The 26344-nt window shown below is 38.3% G+C and overlaps 1 protein-coding gene across 1 annotated transcript; it reads left to right on the top strand.

The window, feature by feature from the left end:
* Positions 1-5630: 5630 nt before the first annotated feature.
* On the top strand, positions 5631-25069 carry LOC129725512 (multidrug resistance protein homolog 49). The gene is made up of 11 exons (XM_055681452.1): positions 5631-5970; positions 19525-19757; positions 19866-20059; positions 20605-20850; positions 20911-21082; positions 21143-21802; positions 21874-22710; positions 22770-23482; positions 23544-23706; positions 23767-23961; positions 24026-25069. The coding sequence occupies exons 2-11, from the start codon at positions 19560-19562 to the stop codon at positions 24575-24577; spliced, it is 3930 nt and encodes a 1309-aa protein (XP_055537427.1). The 5' UTR covers positions 5631-5970; positions 19525-19559; the 3' UTR covers positions 24578-25069.
* Positions 25070-26344: the final 1275 nt, after the last annotated feature.

The raw sequence follows: 26344 nt of genomic DNA, 5'->3' as shown, positions 1-26344 counted from the left end.
AATCTTGTACAGTGGCACCGGCACACCGAGACTTCGCTGGCGCTATTGAACGCATTTTTCACGTCTAGCGTGATAATTGCGCAATAGCGAATGCCCCTTCTTTTGAGCTGGAGTGCTACCTCAGCCTTCTTTCCTTCGCGGAAGCCGAACTGGTTGCTTGACAGACTGGTTTCACTTTCGGTGAATCTCACAAGTCTGTTGAGGATTACCCTCTCAAGCACCTTGCCCGCTGTGTTTAGCAGACAGATCGGTCTATATGCCGATGGATCACCTGGTGGTTTCTCGGCCTTCGGCAGTAAAACCAGTGTCTGTTGTTTCCACTTACTTGGGAAGAGGCAGTCGTCTAAGCATGACCGCCTTGAACATCCCGGGGGCAACCTTTATGGCCGTTTTAATGGCCAGGCTCGGGATTCCGTCTGGTTCCGGTTGCAAGCATTGGGTTGCTTACTAGTATGTAAAAACGATAGCCTCGTAGACGGATTCTCCGGACAGTATACTATTGATAGCACCATGTTTTTGACGATATTCCGGCCCGAAAAACCTGGGTTTACCTTGATTGACCTCAATACATTCCAGTTAAAGTTACCGATCGTATGTTCCACTGCGAGACTGTCTCGGAAACGTTTTAATGTGCTAAAACAGAGTTGATTTGGCGAATTTCAGTGTTTTAACGATTTTCAAAGCGGGCTAACCCTGTTCGATGCCGCAATTCGTCTCTTCACCCCTTGACTCACTTCTTTAACACACATTACGAGTGTACCAAGATAAACAATTTAATCCATCATTTCGAAAGTATCCTCATTCATCACCACCCCAGCACCAACGCCCGTAGAACTACCATGCTAACTGCCAGTACTTCGGTTTGACAGTGTTTATGGTAAGTCCAATTCTCACAGCTTTCCTTCTGAGAGACGTAAAGCCTCCCTCATAGCTTTACGAATAACACCGACGATATCGATGACGTCCGCAAAGCGTTTGTTCTATGCTTCTAGAGGTGCTTCTCTACAACTGACAATATTTCCGGATTCCTAATGAAGCAAGCTTTATCGGTTGTATAGCGGCCCGGTCACGACAAAACTGAGCAAACCTAGCTGGAACAGCTATTTTGTAACATTTATCAAGCCATTGCTTCGCTTGAACAGTATTTCTCCCATCAGGGAGCAATGCTTCATCAAAACACGAAATAACCGAAGTAGCGTTACTTTGAAAGCAATGACTCAAGAATGAGTTAATAATATGTCAAAGTTTTAAAAACATTTTTATGGTACCAAAGTAAACTAGCTTTGGTACCATGGGAGAAGTTAAAAGATTTTTTATTCACAACCCCATCTCTTTGTCAGACCGAAGATTTCTCAGTCCATGTAGTGGGAAGTTTCGCCTTAAACACATCGGAATATTTATATGTGAAATGATATAAAATGACTGCTTGTTTGCCTGGAGTGATAATGTTCGGAAGAATTAAGGAAGATTTGCTTTCTTTTTCTCGCAAAGCTAACCGCAAAGTTTGATTTGCGGTCGATTTTGCATTTAGTACTGCTTAAAACCCAACCTCAAAAGGTTTATGTATTCTATACCGCTGTCAAATATCCAGATTGTAAACCGGATTCATCGTGCCCAGGGCGTTAGTGTGGTTATCTTTTGGCGATAGTCGGCCCTATGTGTCTGCACTTTTCCTATTCTGCGTAAAGTTTTCATAATGTTGCAATTCCGAAAACGATCGTTTGAGAAATACCTCACCATTATTTCACTTCTAAGTTAAAGCTCGTAGGCTTTGACAAGTGAATGATAATGAGTTCGAATTTTAGTAGAACCAGACCGTTCGATATCAGAGGAACTTTAACGCATAGGTTTATTCTCAAGCGCTTTTCTATTCCCCTACTAGACCCTTCCCTCACGCTGAATTCCAGGAAAAAGTCACATACAGTTGAATGGAAACCTCTGCAAGCAGTTTTAATGACCTCGTGCTCGGTAAAAAAGAGCAGTAGTTGAGTGTACATATAAGCGTGTAGTGGGTAAAATTATGAAAATCCATCACGGACCACAATGACTAAATAGGTAACTTTCCTTTCCGTTAAAGTCGATTGAGTTGCAGAGATCTTCGTCAACAACGACTGTAACACTTCCTTCTTTCCTCCCCTAAACGACTTTAAGGACGCAGTTGGCGCCGTTATCTTCAGAGTCCTTTCGTCCTTTCGATCGCTTAGGGGAGGACGCGGAAACTACTGAATTGTTGTTCATTGAAGGAATTCCAAGTCAACCATTTTATGAAAACTACAGTGAAAACTACAACAACTACAAAATGTGTGGTCGTTCAAGCTCAAGCTCATGAGCTATAAATTTCATATCAGTTCCTGTCTGTCAAAATTTAGGTCATGAATGAAATGTGCAATCAGCTGCTCTGAAGCGACACATCGGATTATCGTCAGGCGAATGTAAAAATACTGGAACAAGAGATCACTGAAAGAAAAACCTAAGAATACGACAATCGAATGAAAGTTAGATGGAAATCAATACTATATTGCTAAGGTGTCTCCTGACCTGTCTATTCTAAGTACTTCTAGAGCAGGTGTGTAGCTAAACAGAAAGCTCATTAGCTATTCACTATCGAGAAATAATTAGGTATTTTAACAAAAAAATGTTTTATCCGTATTGTAAAAATTTATCGACACTAAATAAGAATCTCAATAAGAAAAACCCTAATCTTAAAAATCGCACCCGTAATAAAAACAAGCTAACTGATTCATAACTGTACTGAGAGAATATTGTTTTGAGCAGTGTTTCTAATAAATAAAAAGCTTATGAATTTCTAGCATCAAATAATCGCAAATTGCGAGTAGTGTGCCTTATCAGATCAAAGTCAACAACGATTGTCTCCCTGCTGCTGTAAACTCAGTAACTCAGCTGTACTACACTTACTTTCGATCTTCAAGCTTGCCACTGTCGTGCGGCATATATTGCTACGACTCATACAAGCTCACCGGTTTCTGATTAGTCTAGCGATGCTCCAAGATCGTCATCTGTTTCACATTGTTTACACCTCACCGATCTGATATTAATATATAGAGCAAAATTATTAAGTAACTATTTCCCATCATTGTACGGCTTTAAGGCTCCTCACCGCACACCCACCGCCCTTATTTAGCTGCCCAGTCGCATAAACTGCAAGGATGATACAAATTATCTTCCTACTTACCAGCCGAGTGTGATCATTTGTACGATCGAAATAATTGATCTAATGCCCGCTTCTAGAATATGAATTCTAAATTTTCAATTAGGGTTTTGATTTTTGACTCTTAAAGGTAGGTTCCTCGAATCCAAGCAAGTAGAGTATTGACAAACAAACCATTGCGGGTAATTCACTCATGTCATGATGTAGCTATTAATTAGTTTTAATAGAAGTTTCCTTCGTTCAAGGAAATTCCATTTGTTCACCGAGTTGTTGTTCATATACAGGAGCAGATGCTTTGTCATAAAGACCAGTCTCCAAACCAAACCAAACCGTTGAAATTTCCGAGATACAGACCGTGTTGATTTTGCCCAACCGCAACAAGTGATATTTTCGATCTAAAGCACATGGATTCAGACATTTTGATTATTGTCAAACTTCAATCGAGTTTGCCGTTCCAAGATCGAATAATCTCGCAAGTGATCAGTAATTGAATATTCATAACTCTAAACTGAGGTTGAAAAATTGCCATTTTTTATGGCCATATAAAAACAAGTGAACCTCAAACATCAAAAGCCTATGCCGCAGTTTTGTTAAGATAAGCTTGATGTTAACAAATGTGAGAGTGTAGATGCAAAAGTCTGAGTATTGTTGCTAGAATTAATTGCGGCAGATTATTAGAACCTTTTTTTATTTTTCACATTGACATAATTAATTAAAGATTGATATTCGAGAACATATTAAAACATGCACTATGGGTTCAGGAAGAATACTTCTGATTGATTTATGTTTGCGAACATCAAAAAAAAAATTGAATTGTAAGTAGTTTGACGAACCTATAATATGATTTTTTTTTTGTATGGACCCCATTGCGATCAGCAGTTTTAATCATTTGTGGCATTATCCGAAATTTTATTGCTGTTTGCACTTTTGTTATTTTTTCCTTTGACCCTGTACACTTATTCTTATCTTCCTTATCATCGCCTCAAGTAGGAGTTATTGGGAGGTATAACGTGCTATGGGTGGATAAAATTTTCGAAGGTTCGGATAAGAGTCATTCAGCCTGAGAGTGGAGAAAAGTTTTCGTGTGGAGCACCCTGAGAATAAACAAGTTCTTCGATATCGAATAGCCCGATTCTAATAAGATTTGAGCCCATGCATGACTACTCGCTTATCAAAGCAGACATTGAAACTTTGCGGCCATTAAGCTTTATGTAAATTACAATTGCTAATTGTTTTGCCAAAGTTAGTGAGTTTTCAGTAATATTTGTAAAGAAGTAGAATGCCTTTTTTAGTTAGTTATTTTTTGCTCTTTTCATTATTCTAATTTCTTTGTACTTAAATAGCAAGCCATGCTTTGAATGAGAGTTGTGAATGTTTATCAGTTTATGAAATTTATTTTTTTTTGTTTAAAATCCCATGATTGAAAATTTAGTATCAACTACTTATCATGTTACGAGTACAACATGATATATATAAGATGGCGTATAATTTTTTGATCAAAAGCTAGGCACGATGTGAAGCAGCACTTTTTCGCTTAAGAGGATTGAAGTCGAAGCATCACTAAGCGACAGCAAGAAACTTTTCGTGTTTGTTCATGTATCCATACTCACGAGGGAAAGAATGTCCTAATTTTCAGTGCTTCATCATGTGAGGCGCTTTTCAGAAGCACTAGTATTGATAACACGGTATGTAGCATACTGTTACACAGATGAACAGCTTTTGAACAATAATCTGCACAATTGTAAGCTATATTTCAAGTCACTGTGTTTACCTGTAATAAGAGATCACGTGTGACACTTGAAAAAGCTAGCTCAAACAAAAACGAGCTGAATGACCCATTTACCTATTAGTGTTACATCCAGAAGGGCTTTTTATTAGAGCGTTGACCTATAATCTGATACAAGGTTTATTGACATTCTGGCTGAATCCTTTCTTACACAAGCTGCTTCTCATTTGCTATGAAAAGCTACATTCAGTGAATCATGACAGTTTTGTCAACTGCTATAACATGACCATCCTTTGCTCGAGTTTAGTAAACTCCACAGGTGAATCCCCGCTCTTCCGCAGAAACTCACCACGAAGTCGGTAGTTTCCACTGTGGTATTCATTTGGAATTCTAAGTTGTCTTTTCTTCCATGCCTAAGTAGCGCTTCCTCGAGCCGGCGAAATGTGCGATGGGAATTCCACTGTTTCAGCAAAAGCACAGATGGGGGAGTCTTGTTACTGTTGCTTTCGCGAGAATCACGCACGGGAAGCGAGATGTGCGTCCGCCATGCGGCTGGCGCGAAACTCGATCAGCTTGAAGTGGGAAGCTCGCTCGTTGCGCGCCACGTTCTGTGCTAATCGTTTGCTAATATGTATTTTCTCGCGTGCTGCTCAATGAAGCTGATACCTACTAGCATTGTGGCGGGCTGGGGCGATGATGACGATGATGATGCTGCGCGGGAATAATAAACGGCTGGAGCAGTGTACAGGGCGAGAGTTCTCGATCGGAGCGTCAGTCAAACGGGGAACGTCGCGTGAAACGGATGCGGAATAAAACGTCTCAGCTGGAAAGTGAAACTGTTTTAAGAAATGTGCTGGTAATAAAGTGTTATAAAGATAAAACTACTTAACGCCAGATAAATTTTAGTGCCGCAATAACTAGTGATATATCATTAGAACAGTGACCTGGTGAACTTGCTTTTAAGATGTGATTGAAAGAAAACGGTATCGTGGATCAGAAAAAAGTCGTATCAAGGCGTTGGTTTTTTGGAGGTACTAAATCGATAAAATAACATCGTCGCTCCACTGTTAAAAAGGTACATTTTCTATAAAATTTAATGTCCAATTTCGCTTTACCGATATAAGTCAATAAACCGAAAAAGTAATTCCAATTTTAGAGAGCATTTATCTCATATTGCCGAATATGTTTAACGAATTGTGCGGCCAGTTGCATCTTCAAACACAAATTGAGAGATAAAAGAAATTATAAACTGCGAATCTTTAATGGTTTAAATGGGTTTACTTATTACTTAGTAATTTGTTAGAACCGCCCGGGAGTAGATAAATTTATTTCTAAAGTTTCTAAAAATATCTTGCTACAGAGAGGGATTCTGATCTATCATCAGGTTTATAGATTTTGTAAATGTATCTCATGAAAAATGCACCTATCTGAGAACAGTTTTCTGAAGTTGCGATGCAAAAATTCATAAAAAATCAATGGTTTGTTATGATTTAATTTGTTAGTTCTAAAAAAACTTTTGAATATTGTATACAATTCCAAAAAACTTTCTCGAATTTCATTAGTCTATTCAAGATATGGATCCTGTTTTTTTTCTTGGAAAATCTCTTGAGCAAAATGTAATATATAAAAAATGTCTTCCAACGACTCTTTAATGAATGCAAGCTTGGAAATCAAATCGAAACAGGAACCTAATTTAAAAATTAACTCATGATAATGTTTCAAGTTTCACGTTTCATGGAGCATGTAACAATATTCCAAATAATTAAACGGACCAACGATATTCTTCTAAGGGATTTCAACCAAGTGGAACTTTTTAGTCATAACCAAAATGAATTTGGATAAATTGAGCGATTGGGAATACGAATGACAGTTTGGATCATTTTTCAAGTATGTATTCTGCCCAAAAGTGATTCATTTCTGAGTCAAGCTTGGTTTACTTACTAAATTTAAGAAATCCACAGTCAAGGTACTGATCAAAACTCAGCACACGGCACGTGTGCCGATGTATGTTTTTGTTTTCGCATTCTTCATGTGTTACGCATCTTAGTTTCAAGTTACACAACATTGGTTGTGTGGCACAAACTAATATTCTAAAACGTCCGCATATTTCATAGGTTCTGATAAACAAAGTTTTCACCATTTTTCGATCTCGGCTGCCCCACAAACTGTTTGTTTGTATTAAATTGTGCAGACCAACGCTTATCTGTTATCACTCTATTGGCTCAGTGAGCTGCAAAAAGGTAGCTTTTATGACTAATCTTAATGGCACTGAACTAAAAATTGTATAAAGCAGAAATATCATATGATTTTCCTTCACTCAATTACAATGTACGATTCAACGATTTCTATTGTCTGAGTTTTCAAGTCAAATTTATTGGCTTTTGAGTTTGTATATAAATTTTCTCTTATAAATGGGTCCTAAACCTTCTAATAAAGAAATGTTTCTGAATCTTGTAAAGTGTTGCCAATCCAGCAAAATGTGACGGAATTAGAGGCATTTTTGTTCACACTATTTTTAATAATGCTGACATTGAATATCTTAATATTTTTCGATTTGTATGACCGCGCTCTTAAACCCTAATCAAAACTTTATCTCAAGTAGTCTGAAAACTTTCAAAAAAATCAAGGTTAATATATCTAAATGTCATACACTATTCAAACCTCCTCATCGTAGAAAGCTTCTTACTTCCCACTTGAAATCAATAATAAGAAGTGTGCAAACGTTCGTGTCCATCGGAACTTAACTTTTTGTTGTTTATAAGACAGAGATTTCGCGATCAGCTGATAGTGTGCAAAATAATTGCGAAGCCAGAGCTATTCGAACGTCCAATGACTGGCTTGTTAGAACAGTATTCTACCTCCAGACCAACTTGGAGGCTCTGATTGGATTTGAGGGTGTTATGGCCACTAGTTTATTTTGTTCAGGAAAATATATATTTTCATAAAGAACCCAACACAAGCATCTTCGTATGTACTAGGAAAAAAAGAAAAGCAACAGCAACTGGAATCAACAGTAACTTCTTTTTGAATGCTCTTACCAGGTGAATGAAGTGTTCGTGGTCTTACGATTTCAATTCTTAAACGAGATAAGTTTTGTGAACCCACAAAACCACATCTTTCCAATGATTAAACACGGTGCCAAATGAATTTAGTTGGCGCTTCTTCGACACTAAACTCTACAACATCAAATTATTCTCTCCGACGTCTCTGACGATGCGTGTTACCCTGTAGAATGAAAACTGTGTGGTTGATCGAATTAATTGCTTTGATGGACGATTATGCCAGTCGTAAAAATATAAGTAAGTGTTCTGATAAAGCTTTGTAGATCTCTAACTTCTGATGTTTAGTAACACCCAATACTGTTTGGCAATTACGATGTTGATAGGTGTTGAAAATCGAGAATGCAATATATGAACGGCATGTTCAAAATTCAATAGTGCAACCAGTGAAGTTTCTTCCAATGCGAATTATATCAGATAAAAATACTATTTGCCAGTTCAATGTATTTGCTGGATAATTGAATTTGCAATACCTCCCATCCCAACGTAACGCAAATTTGCATGGTGGTTTCATGCAGTGTAACACTTCGCTGAATACCCTCCCTCCCCTGAGCGCGTTATGTAATATACGAATGTTGCCATACTTTTGGTGCCTTTTTTGTGCGAAATCAGATAAGAACTAATTCGAATTAAAAGAACGCAATAACTGATTAAGAAACGATTTTTTCTTGTGAAAAAGTTTAATTTATTGAGCGTCTAATGAACAAATGTGAAAAATAAAGCGACCCATTTCAGAACTAATCAAAATAAGCAGAATACTTACATAAACTATTACATTGTTCAATCTACTCATGATTAACCATCTTTTTGGACCCAAAAAAAAAAAGAAAATATTTAAAAGCATCCTCATGGTTAATGTTTTTTCTTTCGTACGTTTGTTTACTTATTGCTGCGAATAAAAAAAAATACTATAAACCATTACTATAACCCTTGACCAGTTTTCGCAGGCTTCCGAAATGATCCGGAAAGAAGATTGTTAAATGCATACTGCTTGGCTACGTAACGAACAACGTATAAACCATGCGGCTCGATATAAATCCGAGATAAAACATGCAAAAAATCATAAAAAACATGGTTTATGACAGAGTCGTTAATGGTAATTGTTACTGTAACCGCTCTTTGGTTTCACTGGAAACTCTATTACAAATATGTATTTATTTTTAATTGTTACTCACATGAATTCATGTCAAATCGTGAAAAAATAAATCGAATTTTCAATCGTTTCTGACAAATTTTAGATGATATCTACAAACCTTTGAGGTTTTGCCGATAAGGGTAGTGAAGCTGAACTTTCTACATTTTCAACTGTTCGAGCTCTGATTTTCTGGTTCTGCTTATAAGTCACTGCACGAGTGTCTTTATTCTATGAATTTAATTCACCGTGAGAATCTATTACTATTAGTATTAGTATTAGCACTACTTGGGTACTAGAACTACTAGTTGAATCTTTAGTAATTGCGCTACAGAAAAATGCAATCAACGCTGGGACCAAAATCATCTCAAAAGACCTGCAATAACGCAAAAATTTAATCGACCATTTTTTATTTGAGTGATACTTTCCACACATATTGCGTATTGTGCATTTTTCACAAATGAAGAATTTTGTTTAGGCCCATGAGTTATTTTCTAAAAGGGAGTTTGCGTTTTGACATATGTTTTATTCAAAGCATGGTAGCTCAGAAACCAGAAACTGTCTGCGTTTTAGGGCCTCGTAAAAATATACACTGTAAAAAAAAAATTTTTTTTTTGACTTAAAATATAGAAAATAAATAATTAATTTTAATTATAAAAAAGAGTTGTTTTTTTTTTTTTAATTTTTTAAAGGAAACTTGAATTTATTACGCAACTTTTAAACCCCAAAAAAATATTCAATTAACCCTATCTCCGCGGAGAGAAATCAGCTTTTACACCGAAAAATGACATTCAAACTCTTATTACTTAGCAACCGCATGCATAATTGGCACAAACTAGGGTAAGGAACGGCAGTAGCGCCTATTTTAATGAGTCGCAGAAAACAGGCCTCAAACTCCTGCATTTTGATCAATATCGACAATTTCAATGATGGATACGAAAACTGTTGATTGTCTAGCTGTCTTACGAATATAAGAAAAACCGTTAATCACAAAGAAATATGTGAACAAACATCATTTGAAACAAATCGACCTTTATTGCAGCCATTCAGGAGCCACCCGGGTGCTGCAAAAAAAACGCCTGCAAAACAGATGGAAACTGCTTAAAACAGGTTCGGGGTGATTGGAATAGTGTCCCTTAATTGGTAACTTTAATTGATTATTGTCAAAGTTTGCTAACTTAGTTTTACAATCTGAAAACAAGTTCTGACAGAGAAAACGATAAAAAACAGATTGATATACTACTGTTTGAATTTCACTCAACACATTTCGAGTATATCGTCCTAATACACAGGCGGTTCCTAAAGCTGCTTAGAATATGTTCCCTTGCCTATATAGCATGTTGAAGATCAATCTGTTCTCTAACTGTTCAGAATATTTTCATCGTTAGAAATTTCAAGTATAGTTGTTAAACTGTTTGTGGTCCCCGTGGCTCTGTGGTTAGCGATGTCGGTCGGCTAGCTCTCCAATGTAATAGGTTCGATTCCCGATCGAGTCGAGGATCTTTTCGATCTGGAAATTTTCTCGACTTAGCACTGGGGCACTGGGGCACGGTGTATCGTTGTACTTATCCTACACATGCAAAATGTGCCAAAAACAATATCGATAACCAATTCTCTCAACTAATCTAGTTGATCGAGACCGCTTTTAGCTCCAAGGCTAAGCGTGCGATGTTGTTGTTTGTTAAACTGTTATCAAAGTTTATATGTCAGGTGATTCCATATGGCATCACCCGGTTATTATCTGAATATTTCAGTTGAAACATCTTAAACATTTTCTTTAGAACTGTTCGCCCAATCATTTTGTTGTTAAAAAATAAATTGTGCGGTATTGATCATACATTTCAATGAACTTATGGGTTTTGTTGAAGAACCACGAAAAAATCAGGGAAAACTTGTATTTTCCCTAATATTAAAAATTTTTCGAGTCTAAAATCAAAATAACTAAAAACCGACGCATTTAAAATGCATAATCGACCATTTTTGATTTGAATGATACTTTGTACACGTATTGTAATGCTCTTTTAGAAAATAACTCATGGGTGTAAAAAATTTCTCGATCTGTGTAAAATTCTCAGTTTGCCAGGTCAAATACGAGTGAAAAGTTTCATTCGAATCAAAAATGGTCGATATTCGACCACAGGTCAGTTGGCGCGGTTCTGCTCTCATGATGCGTATGCTTCGCTGTGCAATATTCCCCATACCTTATTATAGAAAACACGGCTCGTGCAAAACTCTAGCAACGATATGTCAAAACAATTATTGGCATACTTATTCGAACACAATTGATCACCATTACATCATCAGTAGGTACCACAGTCCAAATCGTTTAACGTTGAGGGTTATCAGAAACGGATTTTAATTTTAAATCATTGATGTCTAGTGATTATTAATTATTGATCGTTGCTATATTCTACTGTGTATTTATTGCCAATGTTGGAGTTAAGAACATTGTTATGTAAAGATAGGTCCACCCGCAAACATTAGTCACGGTATTACCTGTTACTAGTTTCATTACTTAGCTAGTAGGATTTTCCCATCATTTCTAATAAATTTGCCAATGAAATATCGTTCGACAGGAGTTAGTATTGCTTTTACAACAGACACGTGGTTAGGGGGTACCTACGCCATAAACCACAATCGACTTCGACATGAGTATCGACAGTTGTCGCGGTATTTCCTACTCTGATGATTGTGGATAATCTTGCATTAGAGTTATTTATCGCTTGCTCGCATATCTCCAAGATTGATTTGCATCTTTCATATGGGCCCTGTTGGGTGAGCAGAAAAAAAAACCTCAACTATTGTACGAGCACCGGAGCGAATCAATTTTAATTGGAAGACTTTATTTGATAGCATGTGATAGCAGGTGTTTATTATGTTTCTCAGTTGAGCTTACCTTTGTAATACGAACACTCAGCACAATTGTCTCGTTTTATTGATAGTATCCTAGCGCACGTGGTATAAACTTATTTGCCGCCTGCGAGCGTGTTTTGAATCCGATTTTTATTCAAAACCTACATTCGCTGAAAATGAAATTGTTTCAGATTGTATAGCATATTATGGCCAACACTTTTTTTCCTATTTAGATAATTCCAGAAAATTATTTACATAATGTGGAATTGTTGTTCATATTATTGAAACTCTCGTAGAAAGTTAGGTATTAACATTTCGCTGTCCTTTCTGTTTATTATACATATACATTGCAGCTAACTATTAGTATAAAAGACAATTGAAAGGACAACGTTTCAATCTTATTGATACTGGCTTGTTAGGCCAGTGTCGTACCTCGAGTCCAGATAAGCGGCAAATTTGTTAAATGACTATCACCTAAAAAGAATACCATTTACATAAGGCGTTTCTCTTTTGTTTCCAACTTGCTTCGCTACATGTTACGTGCGCAACAAAACTCGCGTTGTGGTTTTAATTAAATACGAATCTTTATTTAAAAAAAATCTATTAATCATTCAAAGTATTGCTCATCGATAGCTGCAACTTTACCCAATTTTCTGCCAAAGCTCGAATACCGTTACGATAAAAGTGTTCTTCTGAGGCTATCCACGAATCAAGCAATTTTTCGATGTCTTTATATGAGCAGAACCACTGCACAATGATGTATTTTCATGACAAATAAATCAGTCTTTTTTAAAGTTCATCCTTTTTTGACAGCAGTAGGAAAAAATTCCAAATTTTCAGTTGTCTCCAGTTATGTAGAGCATTACGTAATGGATCCGCTAATATCTAAACGAGGTAGTCAAATTATATTTTATATTGAGGAAAAAAGTCTCAGAAATCGGTTGGTAGGTGTCTGATCCACGTAAAATGTCAGCAACAAGTCAATTTTGCCCTAATTTCCTATAACAATGAAATAGGTGTATGTATATCGACGTAAGATTGTGGATATGAATGGATGTGAAAATGTTATTATGTGGACAAACTCTTAGAATTTCGATATTTGGCTTTAGAACAAAGTGGTGTCGAAAATTTCTGATTTCTCGTAAATTCAAAATGGTGCCATTGTTGTCCCTTAAGGTGAAATTTGTTCAAACACAGGGAAATTTTGGTTCAAAATACATCAAAAAATCACAGGAGGGTTGTGTGCAAAGCCACGACCGCAAGTTTGAAGTAGAATACTTTTACAAGAAAGATAACCCGGCTGCTTGCGTGTCAGTCATTTTTTCTAGAAAATAAACGTTGACTAATCAGATCAATCGAATTTCGCGCTTCAACAACATTTTCAATAATATAGTAAGTTGCTTGTCATGATTGGGGCTTGACAATTTTTAAATTTTGGTTACGCGAAAAATTAATTTTTATGCAGATAATGTCGTGCTCATGACTGAAGGAAAAGATAATTCTGTTCTGAGACACGGAGATTAAGTAAAATTTATAACTTTTACAAATTCAAAAATGTAAATTACCTCAAGAGAAAATATTAACTCTTCAATCATCAGGTTTTTATTTCATCCCGAAAGTGACAATTTGTTGTTCAATTCAATATCGGATTAGATACCGATCACATCTTAGCGTTATCAATGACGGTGCGAATAAAGTATTCCTTGTGATAAAATAAACAGTGAAAAGCTGATTTAATACTCAAAACTAGACGGCTCATGTGTTGTCAAAATGAGGCAACTTTTCATTGAATGCATTTACTAGTGCCCACTATCGCACAGAGACTGCATTTCACTAAAGTGCCTCACTGCATCAGCTGCTATCGATGCTGATACCCGCTGCAACTGCTACGCTATCCGTAGCCATGCCACAGTTGTGGCCGCTATACGCTGCCATTGGTATCCGCTGTCCTTGCATCAGCTGGTCCAGCTGCTATCGTTGCTAAAATCCGCTGCAACTAGTGCGCTATCGATTGCTATGCCACAGCTGTGGCCGCTATCCGCTATCGCTGGTATCCACTGCACTGCTAGTGCTGCTGCTAAAGGAGGACGACTGCTGTTGTCGCTGTCTTGAACTATTATGAGCGGCTTCGGCTGAAACAGGCTCTTATATAGGCCAAATAGCATGTTTAAGTTGCAAGGTATATGATTCTTTCGACCGTGCTTGGGAAACAATCATATAACGACCAATAAGAGGTCGAATTTTTCGTTTTGACAATGCTTGACTATTCTCAATAGTACAATAGTGTGAATAATATAATTACAATTGTCTTCTTTTGGGAAGAATCTTAAAAGATTTTCCAATCTATTGCTGCAAGAACGAAGAAAATCCATCGAATATTAACCGATTCATTAGCATTTGAAATTGGACATGTTTTTCACTTTTTTCGGTTTTAGATTTTCATTTCACTTCCCTATATAACCGAACTTCATGAGAGAAGTATTCTACTTCAAAAATCATACATAAATGCCAAGGCAGAAGAAAAAATAAATTTTTGTTGCAGTGTGTAATTTCAAAATTCAAAAAATGTAATTCTGTCTGTCGGTCCTTACAGACTTGAAAACAACTGTACCGATTGGCATAAAAATTTGTATGTAGGGATTTTTGAGCCGAGAAATGCGATTAAGATAGTTAGAGACCTCTTCCTCTAAAACATACATTTTTCTTCCTCTAAAACATACATATCAGCACAATTCAAGAACTAATCAAGCAAATGAAACCAAACTGTTTCTGAGTATTTGGAGAAGGCAAGTTGCATCATTTGTAAAAGAATCTAGCTGATTAGAAGCTCTAAGTTTTAATGATTTATTGAATTCGTTTTCGCGATGCCCATCGAGAGTATGTGTGCTATTATACTGGCTATGCCTTTCTGGGTGGCAAGCGGATGTTTATGTAAACATCGACGCAATCTGACACCAAGCACGTATACGCATTCAATGCTCCAGCAGTGTTTGAAGTTATTATGCCACAGGGGCAAGAAATGTTCCTACGGTAAATGGAGCCTAATTTGGCATGTGGACGTTCAAGTGGGCGAGAACTAGTTCTGTGGTGGTTCGACATTCCTTCTCCCTCTAAATTAGTCTAGCATACATTGAAAAACAAAAATCTGCATAACTCAAGAACTAATCAATCAAAAGGCGCCATTTTTAAATTCAAGATGGGAAATTCTGGTTTCTGGAAAACAGCCAATATGAGTAATACCGGAAACAGAGGGATGTCAAGAGGTCGGAAATTGACTCCAGGCGCTATTTTGAAATCCAGACTGGCCACTTTTTGTTTCTGGGAAACAACATGAAATGACCAAATACCATGCCCATGGGTATTTCCGTAATCGGGAATTTGAATTGACGACTTCAGGTGGAAAATTGCGACTTCCTGGAGAATAGCTCAAAATGACCGAATACCGCCCAATATGGGTATTTTCAGAATCGAGATGATGCACAGAAACCAAAAGTTGTTTCGAGATGTAATTTTGAATCTATTCAGGGCCACCGTATTATTTTCAGAGAGTTATTTCATTAGTTCTAAATAAAAGTTGGGTTCGCGGCCTCTTTGGCTAAGTACAAAGAGTTTCGGGGCCCCCTCAAAGAATTCCAGGTACAAGTTTTATAATAGGAGGCTGTGTTTGTCAGTCTCATATCTGATTTGTTTCATATCTTGGTCTTCATTCGCAAAAGGGTTGAAAATCTGCTCTCACAGAGGTATACAGAACGGAATTTTAATTAGCTGTCAAATTAACCCATGCCTTCCTGGCGCAGCCTTCTTTTCGTCCCTGGTGAGAAACCACTGTTCTATCGTAATAATAGCGTCTATACTGCCGTTCCAATCATAGTAGTCCCATGTTCTACACAAACCTTATGCACGCTGGGACAACTATGCTTGGAACGGCAGTATAACTCAAAGATTTATTAAAGAGAAGAAGTTTGTTTCAAAGTTTCAAAAGTTTAATTTGCTTTGCGCCCAACCCTTCTGGTTTCATATTCATAAACAAAAAAAACCGTTTTTTGGTATTTTTTGTTTTTGATTTAGAAATTGAGCCTGAAAAATCTCTACTAAATAGTCCTTCAAGGTGGCATATTTCCTTGAACTTTTTATTTATGTGTAGTTTTCACTAGACATCGTAAAATGATTATCATCTACAAGAGAGTCGTCCTTTGAAGGCATCAATCGAAATTCCAAACTCGAAAAGTTCTTTGACAGTATTGAATTGTGCGGCCATAAACAGGATTAAACAGCTCATAGTTCACTCTGCTCGGCTCGAGGTACAGAAAGTCCCTTGTGCGGAGTGGTCTCTCAGATGCGTAACAGTTCATCTACAGTAGTACTGCAGGATAATCAATCTGTCCGGCTAAAAAGTTAACAATAAACACGGTTAGAGCTGTAGTTCATCTATTCTAGATTTTCTCGAAGGATGCTACTGGCAAGTTCAACGGGCTATTCCAGGGAAATATGCGATATCTAAGAATTTTTTTCGAAACTGATTCGATACTAGCAATCCAGTTTGCTTCAGACGGACACCATACTACCGAACAATACTCAAGGATCGAGCACACCAGTGAACAGTAGAGCGATCGAAGACAGGAACTTAGTAGCTCTCTTAAAAATAAAGCCTTCGAGATCATTTCATTGAAGTGAGGACGAAATGTGAGCGCGCAATCAAGGTTTACACCGAGGTCACGGATGTGAGCTGCCCGTTGCAATGTATGATTGAGTATGGTGTAATAAAAATTATTAAATTCAGCCTGTAGTAAAATGTAATTTCGTTGCAATTCTGAAGACTCAATGTCAACAGATTCATCGTGCACCATACCCCGAACTCGTTGATCAAATGTTGTAGGCTTTGATTATCGTAAATATTTTCACATCAGCTGCATAAAGTAAGAGACATTCCTTTGGCAGTAAAGTGGATACTTCTTTTATAAAAAGTGTGAAATATAGGAAGCCTTAATTGCTCCCCTGTGGAACGCTGGGGAGATTAGTGGAATATTCGGACCCTTCCGAACCAATTTTCACACAGAGATTTTGGTGCGTAAGGTATGATCTCATTCATTTTATGAGATTGTCCAAGTTTCTCGGTCCTACTCAGCAGTATTCCGCGGTCGACTCGATCGAAAGCCACTTTCAGGTAGTGTTGTTAGTCTCGCTCGTAAACAGAATTCAACACCTCATGTGAGGTTCTCGTTGCTGCCGCTATCACACACTGGAGATTTCTCCCTTCAAGCTATTTCTCGTTTTTCTTCGCTTTCATTCTTACTCGCATTCGCTCCCGAGATCATATGCACACACTCCCGTCCTCGTGTGTACTTGTGTGTACCTACTCCCCTACTCGCGAGAACGACCAGCCGAAGACAAATGTTTCAATATGCTTTGCGATGGTTGCAGAGGGACAACAAATAATAGGGTATCGGACTACTTCGGCAGCACCCAAGCAACAATTGAAACATAATAAAAAAATAAATTGTGATCATTTGTTGCACTAATAAAATTCCGAGGTTTCAAGGAACATTTTTTGCTACTACGATGAAATTGTAAAGAAACAAGCAACAACTAAAGTTGCATCGCTGCTTCAAAAATCTTCACACCAACAACGTAATTCGCGAGGTTGGATTTGTTGTTGAAACGTGTAAACGGCATTTGAAAACCTAACCTTCACTGAATAGATCTAGTGGGTGGAGCATATAGGTTGCCAACGTGATGCTTGCGAGATACAAAAAACCAAACACACAAAAATACTTCTAAAAGTTGCTGTCATGTTCTGAAGCCATGTAACAGCAACTTTTGCTCGATCGTTCGCCCTATATTTGTTTTTGAGATGAGGTTATTTACTGCGTTGTAATTTTTGGGTACTTGGACTAGAAGTCGTCCAAAAAGTGTGGGTCTCTAAAACGAAATGTGATAAATTGCTTTGAATTTCATTATCACGCTGAGGTACTGATGAATTGAAAAAGCAAAATTAAAACTGGTAATGACCATTAGCATGATAAGGGAAGCAATATTTAAAACTGAGCCATGAACTTGCAAGTGTTTCTACAGCAAATGACGTAAATAGTACAAACGAGAAAAGTAAATAGAAATGGATAACTAGAGTTGAATCCTCAAATTTCTAGAAACAATCAAAGATAAGTCGCTATACAGACAATCTCTTTCCATTCTGACCATTTGCCGTTTTACAATCTTACCACAACTCCATGAAGTTTCTGTTGCGCCCTAGTTGCTGTGACGATGCATCTTCGTAGCTGAAATTTTACCATGCAGCATTTAGCATGTTGTTATTAAATTCCATGCATTAGTTTATACACATTGCGGTTTCATTCTTGAAACTTGTGTTGAAACAACGAAAATGTTGCAATTGGCTCCACCTCCTGCGCTTTTTTTGTCATTGTATAAGAAACTGAGATGTAACTGCAACTTAATTTCGCATAAGAATTTGTTGCTGTAATGCACAAAGTACATAATCGAAACAATTTTTGCTGCTTGGGCAGTTTGCTTCGGCTGGTTTTGCATTAGACTGCTGTAAAAAAAACTTGTCCGATATATCCACTGTCGGCTGTCGGTGCATGAAGCAAAACCGGGAAGAATGCATTTTCATTTTCGAGCACAGTTTTTCAAGCTGACTAGCAATACAAAAAAGTTTTTGCGTGTCGGTGCGCGCTTGCTGCTACTCAGGGGAATGCATGAAGAATGAAGAGTATCTCTAAAGCGTGTGTGCAAAAGACTTGAGAGGCGTAGCATATGTCTCGTTCTCAAGCAGAAAGGAGGAGAAATGTTTTGCTTCTCGCTCGCTTTGCAACGCTGCTTTCAGGTTTGTGTGAACGGTGTCTACTAGTTCCCCATCTCCCAGATGGCTCAAACGAAATCAGACAAATAGATTTATTGGGAAAAAAGCTAAGCTGATCCACGGATATATACACGGAGATACAAGTAAACAACGCTTCATGGACGATGATTTCGAGCAAGAATAAGTTGTCTTGATTTCGCGGTAGTTTTAAATATTTCGGTAGTCTCCTTCCACATCGTTAGCCCAATTCAATATAACTACTAAAACTACTATTACAAACTTTTCTTTTAATAAATAAGAAAATCAAGAATGAGTAAAATTATATGCAAAATTTCAACAATTTTTTAATTGCAGATTACTGAATTTTTGTAAAAGTTTTGCTATAATAATATTCAATTATCCACAACTTTGTTTGCTTTAGCAATTTTGTAATGTACACGTGAATATTTGATCTAATATTGAAAAGCATTTTGTTCGAGTATGATGAGATGGAAAAACCCGAAAATATTCTTGATGATTAAGGAGCAGGTTGCAGGCAGGTTGAGAGCTGTCTGTGATGGAATAAATATGAGCACATTCTCAGTTCTGTAGCTTTTTAGTGCTTTTGATCTCAAGAAAAAAAATATGCACTATACTGCTCAGTGTTGCCTTTTTTCATGTTAGCTAATTTAAAACGAACCGCAAAACCGTGAGGCTCTCCTCAATTATCGTTAATACTCTTTCCTGACGATAACATGACGAATTCTTTTGTATATATTTCTTTTTCAGTTGATTGAACCAGTTTCATACCAGCAGCACTCAAAATGACAAACAAAAACTATCCTCAATGCAACGGGTCGCAACAGCAATCGGCGAATCTCAAAAACGGCATCAGTAACGATGCGATGTCCTTATCCAGCTACAAGGGCTCCAAGGATATTCTGAACGTAAAATTCAGCAAACCATCGGAGAAAGCTCTCGGTGCCGCCAGCAGTAGCAAACCGGTCTCGTACTTCAAACTGGTAAGATCGTTTTCCTAGATAGAACGGAAGCAGCCACAATGTAAGATACGACCGTCAGTCAGTAATGAAACTGTGCAATGTGTTTCTTTCTTTGTATCCAATCTGCAGTTCCGATTCGCAACATGGGGTGAAATAAGTGCCACTATTGTCGGAATATTGCTGGCCTCGGTCGCTTCACTCGGGCTGCCATATGGTGTCATTCTGTACGGGGAGTTCACAACGCTGCTGGTAGATCGAACCATCGGAATAGGAAAATCCACCGACACGTCCATACTGTCACTATTCGGCGGTGGAAAGATATTGTAAGTAGAATTATTATTGCATTTTAATAATGGCTTAGTTTCTGGATGCTAAAAAAGTAGAAAGTAGACATTTAATATTAGGTGAATAAAAATCAATTTTTTTGATAGTATAAAAATTATTTTAATAAAAAAAAATCTAATTCATTGATGTAATGGAATAAAAATACAAGTGCCTTAAACTTCGCGAATGAAAGCTCGACAGATTTCATACTTATGTGCCGTTAATAATAGTCATCTAAATTTGACTTGCCGTTACGCTCTCAGCTGCGCCATGGCGCTGTGCCGTAGATTCACATGAAGTAATTCAATTCAATTGGTATTTATCACACTTCAGCTGACAGCTAATGGCACACACGCCAACCGTTTAATCGGGATACTTTCGCGCGTCATGACAAATAAACTAAAACGTTAGTGCCGGTCTCTGTGACGGGCCTTAGCGAACGAATTGCTCTCTGAGAGTGTTGAATTCCTGTTAGTGAGATAAAGATGAACATGTGATGGCTATTCTGGCATTTTAATACTGTAATCATTTTTTTTATTGTCAGAGTTAACGCCAGCATAGAGGAAAACCAGGATGCAATTCTGGAGGATGCGAAAGCTTTTGGTTTGGGCGCAATTTTTGTGTCCGTAGTGCAGTTCCTAGCTGGCGCACTTAGTGTGGATGTGATTAACCGGTCCGCTAACCGGCAGATCAGTCGAATACGGCAGCTGTTCCTCAAGGCTGTCCTCCGGCAGGACATGACCTGGTATGATCTGAACAGTGATGACAACTTTGCGGTTCGCATTACTGAGTAGGTGGATACAGCAACTAGGAAAGATTTTTGGTTCTGATGTTCTCAATTCATTCGCAGTGATCTGGACAAACTGAAGGAAGGCATTGGAGAGAAGCTTTCCATATTCACGTATTTAGTGATGTCTTTCGTTATATCTGTGATATTTTCATTTTTTTATGGTTGGAAACTGACTTTAGTAATATTGAGCTGTGCACCCATTATTATTCTGGCAACTGCTATTGTGGCCAAGGTACAGTTTAAATCTTTCGAATTGTACTGATAACGTTCTAAAATGATTATATTTTTACAGATGCAAAGCACATTAACCGAAAAAGAGTTAAAGGCATATTCGTCGGCGGGCGCAATTGCTGAAGAAGTGCTAGGAAGCATCCGGACAGTGGTTGCTTTCGGAGGTGAACGGAAGGAATTGGAGCGATACAAAAGTCGACTTTCATCGGCAGAGGACAATGGCCGTAAAAAGGGACTTTTCTCTGGCATAGGAGGGGGTATCATGTGGTTCATCATCTATTGCTGCTACGCACTGGCGTTCTGGTATGGAATCAGTTTAATTCTGGAAGATCGTGGAAAAGATGTGAAGGATTACACACCGGCTGTACTAATTATTGTACTGTTTGGCGTGTTGGCCGGAGCTCAGAATCTCGGGTTGTCGTCTCCTCATCTGGAAGCGTTCTCAACGGCGAAGGGCTCTGCGACATCGATATTCTCTGTTATTGATAGAATACCGACTATAGATTCGTTGGGTGATGGCGGTCTACGGCCACTCTCTTTTAGTGGAAATATTAAATTTACGGATGTGCGTTTTCGATATCCTGCGAGAAGTGATGTGCAGGTATTGCAAGGTTTGGACTTGACTATAGAGGCTGGAAAGACTGTTGCATTGGTGGGTCCATCTGGATGTGGAAAGTCTACATGCTTGCAGCTAATCCAGAGGCTCTACGATCCTCTACATGTAAGAACTATTCTTAATTGAATGTTTTTTTTTTTGCTACATTCAACCTAATAGTTTTTATGAATTTATAGGGATGCGTGACCATCGATGGAGTCAAGATCAACGAATTAAATATTAGCTGGCTGCGGTCTTACATAGGAGTTGTTGGACAGGAGCCGGTCCTATTTGGTACCAGTATAGCGGAAAATATTCGCTACGGTAACCCGGAAGCGAGCCAAAGCGATATTGAAGCTGCTGCCAGAATAGCGAATTGCCATAGTTTCATTACTAAACTGCCTAATGGATACCACACGATGATTGGCGAGCGCGGCGCTCAAATGTCCGGTGGTCAAAAACAACGAATTGCCATAGCACGGGCTTTGGTTCGTAATCCCAAAATACTTCTACTGGATGAGGCAACCTCTGCTTTGGATCCAAATTCGGAGAAACGTGTTCAGGATGCTCTAGAAAAGGCCAGCCGAGGCCGTACAACTCTAGTAGTATCCCATCGACTGTCGACAATAACCAACGCTGATAAGATTGTATATATTGACAAAGGTGTAGTAGCCGAGCAGGGAACACACGAACAACTCATGGCCAAAGGCGGCCTGTATTATAACTTGGTAATCGCCAGTGGCGCACTTAAGCAGGAGGATGACGAAAAAGCAACTGTTGCCAATGAACCAAATCCAGCGGGACCGAAAAGTGAATCTGCCTTTGATGAAGACTGCTCAGATGATGAGTCCGATGGAAGTAAATCGGGAGAAGCGGTTGAAGATGACAATGAAGATGCATATCCGGTATCTGTGATGCGACTGTTGAAACTCAATGCTGCCGAATGGCCATACATCCTGTTCGGTTGTGGTGCTGCAATGGTGGTAGGGGCATCGTTTCCACTATTTGCTGTTCTTTTCGGCGAAATGTACGGGGTAGGTACCGAAGAGGTTTCAGTCAACGGTTATTTTAAATGATTTTCGTCTGTTTACAGATCTTATCGGTTGCTGATCCGGAATATGTAAAAGCCGAATGCAATTTCTACTCACTGCTTTTCTTGCTGCTCGGTGTTATCACAGGCATTGGTACTTTCTTCCAAACTTTCCTGTTCAACATTGCCGGTGCACGTTTGACGACACGCCTGCGTCAAAAGTCCTTCAAGGCTATAATCAGTCAGGAGATGGCATGGTTTGATGAATCAAATAACGCCGTCGGGGCTCTTTGTGCGCGTCTTTCTGGAGACTGTGCTAGTGTTCAGGGTGCAACGGGAACAAGAATTGGGTCCCTTCTGCAGGCCGCATCTACGATTTGCATTGGTGTAGGAATCGCTTTCTATTATTCGTGGAATTTAACGCTAGTTTCGATCGTTGCAATACCAATAGTATTAGGTTCAATCATGCTGGAATCACGATACATGGAATCCAGTGCATTGAAAGAGAAACAATCACTCGAAAGTGCCATAAAGTTGGCAACCGAAGCAATTTCCAATATTCGAACGGTAGCTAGTCTGAGTCAGGAGCCACATGTACTAGATCGGTATGAAAAAGAAATCGTAAAAGTAGACATTGCCTGCAAGAAAAAGACCAGACTTCGTGGTACGGTATTTGCTCTCGGTCAAATCATGCCCTTCATGGGCTACGGCCTAGCCTTGTCTTATGGAGGGAAGCTGGTATCCGAAGGAGAACTTTTGTATAAAGATGTGATAAAGTAATTAAAATATGCTCCATGTATAGTTTGTATATTTTATAATGGTTTTGAAATATTCCAGAGTATCCGAGGCTCTCATTTTCGGTGCTTGGATGTTGGGTCAAGCATTAGCTTATGCGCCTAACGTCAACTCGGCTATGCTGTCAGCCGGCCGTTTGATGAAACTACTTGATCGTACTCCGAAAATGTACAATCCATCCAGTTCCTATCGTCCAATTAGTCAAGTGAGTTCAATTAAAACAAAACATCGTTATAAATTTTAAATCCTTTTTTATCTTTATCAGAAACATGAGGGTAACATAAATTATTCCAATGTTGAATTCCGGTATCCTACAAGACCTACAGCTCCCATACTGCAAGGACTCAATTTGAAAATCAAAAAAGGAACTACAGTTGCCCTAGTCGGACCTTCAGGCTGTGGTAAATCAACCTGTATCCAAATGTTACTTCGTTATTATGATCCGGATAACGGTAGAGTGGTAAATATTCCAGCAGAATCTTTTGATAAAATTATTCTTGAAATGATTACAATTCACTTTACAGGATATCGATGGAATCTCAACGACGGATTTCCAGCTGAGTCGCATTCGGGCACAGATGGGTCTAGTATCGCAGGAACCAGTCTTGTTCGATCGAACGATAGCAGAAAACATTGCGTACGGTGACAACAGCCGTGACATCCCAATGCCGGAGATCATCGACGCTGCCAAAATGGCTAACATCCACGAATTCATTGTGAACCTTCCGAAAGGTTACGAAACCAGTTTGGGCACAAAGGGAGCCCAACTGTCCGGTGGTCAGAAGCAGCGTATCGCCATTGCACGAGCGTTAGTTCGTAATCCGCGTATTCTGCTGCTAGATGAAGCAACGTCCGCTCTGGATAATCAGAGCGAAAAGATCGTTCAAAATGCCCTAGATCACGCCCGTAAAGGACGAACCTGCATCATTATCGCCCATCGCTTAACAACGATTCAGAACGCGGATGTAATCTGTGTAATCCAGAACGGTGTCGTGGTGGAAAGTGGTACTCACGACGAATTAATGGTGCTTAACAGAATTTACGCGAAGCTGTATACGATGCAGCAAGTGGCTTAAAGTGCTCTTACGTGCTCACGTGCTTTGTGTTTAACATATCATTTCTATTTATCGATGAAATCCGAAGACTTAATGTGCCGCAGAGAATGTACGTTTCAGTACATTCAGTAATGACAGGTTTTGGACGCGTCTCAGTGATAGGAAATCGAGTGGAGTTCGTGCGTAGGTTTAATTTAGAAGTGATAATAAAACCGCCTCTTAACTTGTAGCCTTATATGTAAGTTTGTGTTTGTACATAATCGATTAGACAAATCAAACCATGAATCTTAATAATGCATACTTCACTGTTGCCTATATTACTCACCGTTCTTACTATAGCGATTAGAATTGCACGATCTATTTAACGAATTTTAAAATCTCGCTGTTATCTTGAAAAGAAACTCAATTTTTAATTAGCGTTGAATGTTGAAGCTTGTTTTGACGGTGTATCGGAATGTAAATTAAATATTTTTGCTATTATTTACAAGAAAATCTAGTTTGTTATTACTTGAACATTCAAGAAAACTTATTTATGGAAAGAAACCTCCTCCACAGATTTCTTTTTTCTTTGTGTGGACCCATCTCTGCGACTATTATGATATTGCCCAGGTGTTCTCTGCACTCTGCGCTTCACGTTATTGATAGTATAACTATTGAAGTATGTGATACGCTTATCATTTATATCCGTGCTTGTGTGTAAGGTTCTCTTCTTCCGTTTCAAACTTACTGCTCCACTATACCGAGCCTCTTTCCATCATACCTACAGGGGGTAGACAAAATGATTGAGACAGGCAAAATTTTGTCAAAATTCAAACGATCAGAACTTCACGAGAAATGAATCAATTTTGACGAAACGGGTCTGATTTTACTGGAAAATTATCCTACTTTCCAAATATTATGTGAGGACTTGATGCGGCTAATGTACACCGGAAATGTTCCGGATTTTAAGAGTGTGTGTCAAAATGTTCATTTTTGCAACGCTTAGAACTTTTTCGGACAGCTAGTTGCTTGTAGATTTCTAAATTGCCAATAAACTAGAATTCATTCCGAGTTCATTGATACCCAAAGGTTGAAAATCTGTCAAGGAACCATCGAGATACGAATTATTTAATTATGAGTGTTGTTTTTGGCAGGTTTTTTTTCCTGTTGGGTGCATAAATATGTAATGTATTCCATTGCGGCCAGTTAGTAGCTTTGTGCAGTATCCGAGGCCCTAAATATTGTAAATGTACTGGTAAGAGCGGCAAACATAATGAGTGGTAGTGTAGTATCATATATACAGTGTACGAGGCACCCGACTAAGTGGTAGTTGCGACGTCACAATCGTAATTTTTTTTCGGTAAGTTCGTTATGCAACGTTATCACTTTCCATCTCCGGAATTCAAGGAATTGATGTCTGATTAAGCTTGGTGTGGTAAGTGGATTTCCAACAATCAGTATAAACTCAACTCTCCTTCACTCGATGTTATGTGTCTCGATAATCTCCTTAACTCGATGAATATCCAGAGTATTTGGGCCACTGTACTCATATTATTTTCTAAAATTGACCTCTATAACTCTATACCCTCGCTAGCTCGATGATCCCTGTCCCTTCGAAATCTAGTTAGGGAGAGTTTACTGTAATACCATGGATGTTTACTTGTATGAGTGACACAAGCGATTTCACAAATTTCTACTCATATTTAAATATTTCAATAAAAAGGGAACAAATAATGTTTCATTGCATCATTGTTTACTTTTAAAGAATATTTAGCAATGTTATTCGTGCTAACGGAATTTCAACGTGGC

Source organism: Wyeomyia smithii, chromosome 2 (assembly GCF_029784165.1).
Source record: "Wyeomyia smithii strain HCP4-BCI-WySm-NY-G18 chromosome 2, ASM2978416v1, whole genome shotgun sequence".
Classification (NCBI taxonomy): Eukaryota; Metazoa; Arthropoda; class Insecta; order Diptera; family Culicidae; genus Wyeomyia; species Wyeomyia smithii.
Note: the sequence above shows the minus strand (reverse complement) of the source record. Positions and strands in the feature narration are given on the sequence as shown.